The following is a 9568-nucleotide window of genomic DNA, read 5'->3' on the forward strand; positions in this document are numbered from 1 at the left end:
GAATTCTTTCTTAGCCACTTACAACCTAAGTGACCTTAATCAAGAGGTGTAACCACTCTGAGCCTTCGTTTTTCTTATTTGTAATGTAGGGACAGTGTGTATCCTGCTAGACTGTTGAAAGCTAGGGATAATCAAACAAAACTTGGAGCAAGATTTCTGCCATATAAATTGGTCTCCAGGATGGTACAAGGGAAGCCAGAATAGTTGCTGATCCTTTCATTCTAGAAAGCTTCCCAGTGGAGATGGGACTTCAGGAGCTATTAAGTAGAAATAGTTTATGAAGGAAGAAGTAGGTGGGAAATTGTGTTTAGTTACTCTGTATGCGAGACTTAAATGAATGGATTAATCTCCACTGGAAACCCAAACTGAACACCACCCTGAGCCTTGCGCCTGCCCTGATAGCTTAAATCTTTATTTTATACTCAGCCCAGGAGTCAAACAGGTGAGGCAATCGTGGCAGACAGTCCATCATGCCTTGCAAACTTTCTTCCTATGTATGTTCTGTAGTCATCATACCAGGAGCTTGCTATTGGATCTGAATGTGCAGCTGAGCTCAGGGGGATGCATAGTGGGAAGGGGTGGACTCCAAATCTTCTAAATCAGAAGAGGAAAACAGCTGTCACCAGCAGAAGAGAAAATGATTGGAATGAAGCCAACCAACAGTCAGTTATGAATTCCTTCTCCCTCAGGCTTTATTCCCCTCCCTCACAAAAGGAAAACAAAATAAAACAAGACACGTGCACACTGCCACATAACCAGCGTGGGAAGCAGAGCCCAGCAGGCTTCTGCGGTGACCTGGGTTCACTGCTGCCATTCTCCCTGGTGTTGAGTTCTCATAGTCAGGGCACTCCTACCTGTAGAGAAAAGGGGCATTGGGTTAGGTTTGGCATACTTTTTAATTGCATGGGCTTCTGGATTCACCGGGCCTAAAATGAGGTATAGGGAGAATCCCAAAGCCCAGGGGTCTGTCTTCCAGTTTCCAAAAGGTTGCCAGCCTTTTAGATGCTGTGATGTGATTGAACTCTAAAGACAGTTCAGAGAAGATAGAGTGCTGTTATGAGTTAGTTTGTGAAGGCTCCAAGAAGGCAAAAGATGAGTCCTGAGCTCTCTGAAGGATTAACAGGGTCTGGGTCAAGTGAGGAGCTGTTCCAGTTGACTGGCCCTGATGGCATGAAGATGGGAAAGGGTCTGGAATATACCCTACCAATGCCACCTCCAGCCTTCCAAGTCTCAGCTCAGACATTGCCTGCTCTAGGAAGTGTTCCTGGTCATTTCCCCTCCATCTAAACTATTCCTTTCTTTGCTTCCTTATCACTCTTGTCTCTGGTGTCACAGGTACCAGATCAGCAGGTGGCAAAACATTTTGAATTCCCTGTGGATTGGGACTGGAAAGTTGGTGTTTGTAGCCCTTGAGAGACAGGCTTATCACGTGGTGGACGAATAAACATAAGAATACCTCAAGGGGAATTCCCTGGTGGTCCAGTGGTTAGACGCTGCCACTGCAGGGACACGGGATCATGCCCTGGTCGGGGAGCTAAGATCCTGCATGTTGTGCAGCGCAGTCAAAAAACAATTATGTGAAGAAGGAATCCTGCCTGGCTAAAGCAGACAGACTAATTGTAGGGATGGGAGACAGTGTATTCTGAAGCTGAGGAAAGGAAGCAGAGCTCTAGACTGATCCCTGGGAAGGTAAAAATGAAGTCATGGGGCCTGAAGCATCTCCTGGGTAGTCAGGACAGTGACTGCTGAGGGCGAGGGGCTTGCAGTCATACGTCACTGAGATGCGGGAGCAGGGACACAGAATGTCAAATTTGTAAGAAGCCCCACACTGAGAAGAAAAAAAAAATCAGATATGAAAACCCCCAGTTTGACAAAGTAAGTCAGGCAGGGTGGTTGTTGATATTGCCACACATCTCCATTTTATAAAATGTTAGTTTTTATCAGCGCATGTAAAATATGATTTGGATCTGATGGTGCTTTGCACATCGTTTTTCAACAGTACACTTGTGTAACGCAAAGCACATACCTTCTGAATTCTGATCTCTCTGACTAATAGTGATGTAAAATTCGCCCTATTTTGAATAAGCGCTGTCTGACAGTTGCAGTGATCTGTGGATAAAACCTGCTGAGGGTAGAGGGAAGCCATGGATTTAATGTTGGCTGTGTACTATCCACCAAGCAAGGATAACTTCTGTGGTTAACTGAGAATTGTGGTTTCACAAGATGAGTACCTGGTCGGTTGCCTGATGGGGTTCGGGGTATGTGGGCAGGAAGGCCAGATGGAAGATGCACCCCGACTCTTCTGGTTGGTTGTACAGGTCAACAAGAACAAGAAGTGGCGGGAACTTGCGACCAACCTCAATGTCGGCACCTCAAGCAGTGCTGCCAGCTCCTTGAAAAAGCAGTACATCCAGTGTCTCTATGCCTTTGAGTGCAAGATCGAACGGGGAGAAGACCCTCCCCCAGACATCTTTGCAGCTGCTGATTCCAAGAAGTCCCAGCCCAAGATCCAGCCTCCCTCGCCTGGTAAGGATGGGGTGAGCAGCCTCACCAAGGGCCTAGGCTCCTCATTCACCAGTGGCTGCCACCAGGGATGTGTACTCTGTCCTGTCCTACCACTGAGCATAACAGGTTGGCAGACTGAAGAGCGGGCGGTGGCGACTCCCTTGGGAGGTAGTTTGCAGCAACCCTTAAGTTTAAATTTTCATTGTGCACCTGGCGCCTTGCCAAATGTTTGTAAACTAGTGAGTGGGAGGGACACTGAACAAGTCGGGAAATCTGACACATAGCAGTGAGGCAGGCCATCTGGGAGCCTTGGCCCACTGATGTCAGCGCCTTAAGAATGCTGCTCAGACTAGAGCCCTGAATTCCCCAGGGAGCTGAGATGGCAGTGAATGGGAAGGAGGGCGTGGGGCGGGAATATGAATGGAGTACTCCGCAGGGAGCGCCTCTGCCCACCCTCCTTTCTGAGAGGAGGATGGGGCCTGGACAGGCATGTCGAGGGAGGAAGGCCAGGGCTCCTAGAAGGTGGGTGTGAACACATGTGCCCTGGGGTTGACCTCCGAGGGTGTAAGCAGTGCCTGAGATGACTCATCAGCTGGGGAGGCCAAAGCCGCGGGGTATCTGCTGCTGAGAATGGTAACTAATGGAAGCGTTAATTACTGGTACTGTGCTCATCGGCTTCAGGGAACATTTGAACTGCTGGTGACACTGGGTTAGATGCTTGAGAATAGGAGTTCCTAGGTTCCTACAGTGCTCTGCAGGTTTGGGGTAAGAGGGGACCTCACCACCCAGCTTTCCAGGGCTCCTTACTGGGAGCTTGTGTACCAGCATTACAAGGTATAATAGGTTAGACAGGGTCCTTGGGGAAGTAAAGAAAAAGAGTTGGGAATCTTGACAGAGACTCACGTCATCACCAGCATGCTAATGGTCTCCAAACGTGAACAGCAGCGAGAAGCGATGGAGCCCTCAAATTCCCTTCTTTATTACTGGCCTTGCAGATCTGCTGAGAAGGGTGATTTAGGTTTTAAAGAACCCTAGTTCTAGCCTTTTTAGTGTTCCTCTTCAAAGAGATCCTAGGGCATGTGTGTGTTTCTGTGAGAGTTTTCCTGCTCATCCTGTATCACTGTCCACAGCGGGATCAGGGTCAATGCAGGGGCCACAGACACCTCAGTCAACCAGCAGCTCCATGGCAGAAGGAGGAGACCTGAAGCCACCGACTCCAGCATCCACGCCGCACAGCCAGATCCCCCCCTTGCCAGGCATGAGGTAAGGCCAGGAGCAGGTCAGGCTGGGTAACCCAGGGTATGTCCCTGCTCTGTCCAACCAGTGACTCCCATGTGCCTTGTGTTATTGGAGGAATTGCTTTATTTAGGGTCTAATTGGCTCCCTTCACTCTTGAGTAGGAGCAATTCAGTTGGGATCCAGGATGCCTTTCCTGATGGAAGTGACCCCACATTCCAGAAGCGGAATTCCATGACTCCAAACCCTGGGTACCAGCCCAGTATGAATACCTCCGACATGATGGGGCGCATGTCCTATGAGCCAAATAAGGATCCTTACGGCAGCATGAGGAAAGGTGACTGACTGCTGTTGGCCTTCTGTCGTTGAGGGCAGGGCCAGAGTATGGGGGCGTTGGAGTGGCTTAAGGTTCTTATTGCTCGTCACGCCATCCCCTTCATCCTCCTTTCTTGTCGTCTTCTCCCTGGGCTCACGCATCATCCTTTACAAGTATGTGTTCTTTGCTAGTTGGGGCCTTTCTAGATCTCTGTTTCAAACCGGTCAGGAAAACGGAACAAACCTGAGCTCTGAAGAGGGTCTGGGTTTTGGGGGCAGGCGAGGCAGAGGTTACTCGGCCCGCTGACCCACCAGTTTACTCACTGCCTTCCCTTTTGCTCTCAGCTCCGGGGAGCGATCCCTTCATGTCCTCAGGTCAGGGCCCCAATGGCGGGATGGGGGACCCCTACAGTCGAGCTGCCGGCCCTGGGCTGGGAAATGTGGCAATGGGACCGCGACAGCACTATCCCTATGGAGGTCCTTATGACAGAGTGAGGTAAGCATGTCCCCCTACCCCCACCCCGTCCCACCCGAACACCCCACAGCTATCATGGACTCAACCTGCTCTTCCGATTTTGTTTAGGACGGAGCCTGGCATAGGACCCGAGGGAAACATGGGCACTGGGGCCCCACAGCCGAATCTCATGCCTTCCAACCCAGACTCGGGGATGTATTCTCCCAGCCGTTACCCGCCACAGCAGCAGCAGCAGCAGCAACGGTGAGTAAAGCCTGGTCGCCGCGCTGCTGTGACTCAGGCTTCCCCACTCCCACCCTGACCATCCGCTTCTCTCCTGCCCACAGACATGATTCCTATGGCAATCAGTTCTCCGCTCAAGGCACCCCTTCCGGCAGCCCCTTCCCCAGCCAGCAGACCACAATGTATCAGCAGCAGCAGCAGGTGAGGAGGGCAGTGGATGGGCTGGCCTACAGGTTCCCCCCAAGAGCCTTGTCAGCAGGCAGAGTTGAGAAGTCCCTTTAGATTCCTTGGCGTTCTTCTCCCACCCCGACAGCCAGTTTTGTGTGAAGAGCCAAGCTTTCAGTCTCTTCTTCCCTGTTTGGGGTCCAGGCCCATCTCCAGTGCTCCATGAGGGTTAGGGTATCTTGTATTTTGATTTTTGAACCTTTCTACATTTTTCTGCTTAGAGCAAGGGAGAGCCAGAGGGAATAGAGAATGATTCTTGCTTTCAGAAGGAGCTTCAAAAGATAACTCGTAAAGGTGACTCCTTTGTTCCCGTGGAGTCTGTGTCCCCTCTCCTAGAGGGGCAGAAGTAAGCCCAGCACGTGTCTGGTGTTGCATCTTGGCAGCTGTGGTCTTGCGTCCCCGGATGCAGAGTGTTAACTTTCTCTCTGCTTCTGTCCCCGTCTTAGAATTACAAGCGGCCGATGGATGGCACCTACGGCCCTCCTGCCAAGCGGCACGAAGGGGAGATGTACAGCGTGCCGTACAGTGCGGGGCAGGGGCAGCCCCAGCAGCAGCAGCTGCCCCCCGCCCAGCCCCCACCTGCCAACCAGCAGCAAGCTGCTCAGCCTCCCCCTCAGCAGGACGTGTACAACCAGTACGGCAACGCCTATCCTGCCACTGCCGCCGCTGCTACTGAGCGCCGACCAGCAGGCGGCCCCCAGAACCAGTTTCCATTCCAGTTTGGCCGGGACCGTGTCTCAGCACCCCCTGGCTCCAATGCCCAGCAGAACATGCCACCACAGATGATGGGCGGCCCCATACAGGCATCGGCTGAGGTTGCCCAGCAAGGCACCATGTGGCAGGGGCGCAATGACATGACCTACAACTACGCCAACAGGCAGAGCACGGGCTCGGCCCCGCAAGGCCCCACCTATCATGGCGTGAACCGAACAGATGAAATGCTGCACACGGATCAGAGGGCCAACCATGAAGGCCCGTGGCCTTCCCATGGCACACGCCAGCCCCCCTATGGTCCTTCTGCCCCCGTGCCCCCCATGACAAGGCCCCCTCCAGCCAACTACCAGCCCCCACCAAGCATGCAGAATCACATTCCTCAGGTATCCAGCCCCGCTCCCCTGCCCCGGCCAATGGAGAACCGCACCTCTCCGAGCAAGTCTCCATTCCTGCACTCTGGGATGAAGATGCAGAAGGCAGGGCCCCCAGTACCCGCCTCGCACATAGCGCCTGCTCCTGTGCAGCCCCCTCTGATTCGGCGGGACATCACCTTCCCACCTGGCTCTGTTGAAGCCACACAGCCTGTGTTGAAGCAGCGGAGGCGGCTCACAATGAAAGACATTGGTAAGGAGACCTCCTTGATTGGGTTGCTTAATCTGCCTCTTTACATCTGGTTCAGTGTTCTCTCTCCATCCTGATGTTCTGGATGAGTTAAAATCTGGTCCAGTGTTGACTAAAATAGAGCCAAAGAACTTTGAGTAAGGAAGAAATCAGCCGATGTCAGGCTTTACTAAAGGAATTGCCACGCAGTGATGTCCTAAGCGAGCCTAGAAGCCATGAGGGGCAGATGGGAAGTGCCTCTCACCATGTGTTCTCCTCAGAGTAGCCTGACTCATGAGCCAGCTCTGGGGTGGGGGGCCTCCTGCCAACCTGGGCGTGGTGGATGGACGACGTGGAGGTTTATTTCAGGAACCCCGGAGGCATGGCGGGTAATGATGTCCCTCAAGTCTGGGCTGCTGGCAGAGAGCACGTGGGCATTAGACACCATTAACATCCTGCTGTACGATGACAACAGCATCATGACTTTCAACCTCAGTCAGGTGAGTCTAGGTGCTGGGGGAACACCGGGAGGGCCTGGGATCTTCTTAAAGTAGATGGTGCTAAGTGACCAGGGAATAATACCCTCCCTGGCCAGCATGGTCTCCTTTATTTCACTTGTTGTCTTGATACCTTCTATGCCAATACTTTGCCCCTTGTCATAGGCCTGATAATTTGTGTTAGTTGATCAGGACTGACTTTAAAGGGAATTTGGGAGAAACTTCTTGGTATTGGTAAGAAGGGCGGATTCTGCTGATGCCAATGAGAACACCATATTTTCTAGACCGAAAAGAACCCGGGGTCTCTATCCATGAACCTGTGGTCTCTGTCCCTGAGCAGAGCAGTTTCTTTATTTTCCCTTTCTTTCTTCACCCTTGCTGAATAGATGAAGTCTTTATTGACAACCATTTTTCCTAAGATGTAGAATGGAAAGTGTGAAGAAGTGTACATTGTGGGGCAGTTGGGGGAGGTTAACACAGAGGTGGCTTTCCAAATTCCAAAACTTCTCTGCAGAGACATGTAGCTGGGAGTTTTCTCAGCTAGGAAGAGGTTCTTCTGCACCACCCTACTCTGTCTTTTGATCATCCTCAGTACCTCCTAGCTCATCTGTCAAGGAACTGACTAGCGGGGCAATGCTATTAATAGTTCCATTTACTGTGCCCTCACTTCGTGCTAGGTCCTTTGTGTTTTCTTTTGTGTCATCCTCACTGTAGCCATCTGAGCAGATGTGGCCGCTTAGAGATGAGTAAATAGGCTGAGAGTCTTATTTTTGCCCAGGTTCACACAGCTGTTAGCAGTCTTTCTGAATCCAAAGCCTGCTTCCCATGAGAAAGAAAGGAACAAATATTGATTGAGCAATTTCCATAAGCCAGGCACTTGACATATTCCGTTTAAACCTCAGAACAACGCTATGAAATTTAGGAATTTGCCTCATTTTCAGTGGAAAGATAGGAAAGCTGCAGCTCAGAATTTTCAGTTACACAGATAGTTCCTGGACAAGCCAGAATTCAAACCTGGATCCTTTTTTAAGTCTAAAGCCCTATTTTTTCCTTTCAGTTATACTCTTCAGCCAGAGATTAATCTTACTGGATTAATGTTTTCTGCTAGGGGTAGGAAATAGCCTGCACAGGATCTAAGCTGGAAAGTTGTACCAGCTTGGAGCAGTGTTCAGAGAGCACAAGCCTCATCCCATTTACTGTGTTAGGTGATGCATAGAGGCCCAGCCTCCTGGGAAGTTGGGGAGGTTGGGGAAGAGTAGACGAACATCTGTCCAGCCTGCCTTGTATTGGAAGGCATCATCCCAGCATGCCTAGCCTTGGGCTCCACTGGCACTGGAATGTAGAGTGTCCTCCTAGAGGGACAATGGCAGTGACCCAATAGGTAGGAAACTGGGCCTGGTGAAGAAAAGCAGAAGTTGGTTGAGAAAGGTGAGGTGGAGAGGTGGGTGGCCCTGGTAGGTAAGGTACAGAGTTGCTGGTCAGCATGTCCATCTGCAGACGCAGGCTTCTGTGAAGACTGGGCTGAAGGAAGAACTTTGTGCTGGGCAGAGGAGAATTTAATGACTTGCTTTGTGAACAGCCTTTGGGAAAGAAGAACCCTGACTCTCCCAGTGATACAGATGTGTGATCTGGAAGGGAAGAGGGGAGGTTAAATAGAAGACTTTGGCAGGCCTCTCAAGTCAAGGATTCTCTTCTTAGCCACTTTTCTCCCTTAATTTAGTTCCTGTTCTTTCTCTTTTAGCTCCCAGGGTTGCTCGAACTCCTTGTGGAATATTTCCGACGTTGCCTGATTGAGATCTTTGGCATTTTAAAGGAGTATGAGGTGGGTGACCCAGGACAGAGAACACTATTGGACCCTGGGAGATTCAGCAAAGCGTCTAGTCCAGCCCCTGTGGAAGGGGAGGAGGAGGAAGACCTTCTAGGTCACAAACTAGAGGAGGAAGAAGAGGAGGAAGTAATTGAAAATGATGAGGAGATGGCCTTTTCGGGCAAGGACAAAGCAGCCTCAGAGAATAGTGAGGAGAAACTGATTAGTAAGTTTGACAAGCTTCCAGTAAAGATCGTGCAGAAGAATGACCCGTTTGTGGTGGACTGCTCAGATAAGCTTGGGCGCGTGCAGGAGTTTGACAGCGGCCTGCTGCACTGGCGGATTGGTGGGGGCGACACCACTGAGCATATCCAGACCCACTTTGAGAGCAAGACAGAGCTGCTGCCTTCCCGGCCTCATGTGCCCTGCCCCCCAGTCCCTCGGAAGTATGTCACAGCAGTAGAGGGCACACCAGGGACAGCAGAGCAGGAGGGCCCCCCGCCTGATGGCCCTCCAGAAAAACGGATCACGGCCACTATGGACGACATGTTGTCCACGAGGTCTAGCACACTGACCGAGGAGGGCGCTAAGAGTGTAGAGGCCACCAAGGAAAGCAGCAAGTTCCCATTCGGCATCAGCCCAGCGCAGAGCCATCGGAACATCAAGATCCTAGAGGATGAACCCCACAGTAAAGATGAGACCCCACTGTGTACCCTTCTGGACTGGCAGGATTCCCTTGCCAAACGCTGCATCTGTGTCTCCAACACCATCCGAAGCCTGTCATTTGTGCCAGGCAACGACTTTGAGATGTCCAAACACCCGGGGCTGCTGCTGATCCTGGGCAAGCTGATCCTTCTGCACCACAAGCACCCAGAACGGAAGCAGGCACCACTAACTTACGAGAAGGAGGAGGAGCAGGACCAAGGGGTGAGCTGCAACAAAGTGGAGTGGTGGTGGGACTGCTTGGAGATG

The 9568-nt window shown here is 51.5% G+C and overlaps 1 protein-coding gene across 1 annotated transcript in view; it reads left to right on the forward strand.

Moving 5' to 3' along the window:
* Positions 1 to 9568, forward strand: part of ARID1A (AT rich interactive domain 1A (SWI-like)) — a 54859-nt gene that overhangs the window by 43153 nt on the left and 2138 nt on the right. The window contains exons 11-19 of the mRNA XM_010830108.1: positions 2319 to 2526; positions 3636 to 3768; positions 3906 to 4078; positions 4402 to 4552; positions 4640 to 4774; positions 4858 to 4954; positions 5425 to 6316; positions 6662 to 6792; positions 8531 to 9568. Coding sequence (XP_010828410.1) covers positions 2319 to 2526; positions 3636 to 3768; positions 3906 to 4078; positions 4402 to 4552; positions 4640 to 4774; positions 4858 to 4954; positions 5425 to 6316; positions 6662 to 6792; positions 8531 to 9568 — 2958 coding nt within the window. The remainder of the gene's footprint in view (positions 1 to 2318; positions 2527 to 3635; positions 3769 to 3905; positions 4079 to 4401; positions 4553 to 4639; positions 4775 to 4857; positions 4955 to 5424; positions 6317 to 6661; positions 6793 to 8530) is intronic.

Source organism: Bison bison, unplaced genomic scaffold, assembly GCF_000754665.1.
Source record: "Bison bison bison isolate TAMUID 2011002044 unplaced genomic scaffold, Bison_UMD1.0 scf7180017864516, whole genome shotgun sequence".
NCBI classification, from domain to species: Eukaryota; Metazoa; Chordata; class Mammalia; order Artiodactyla; family Bovidae; genus Bison; species Bison bison.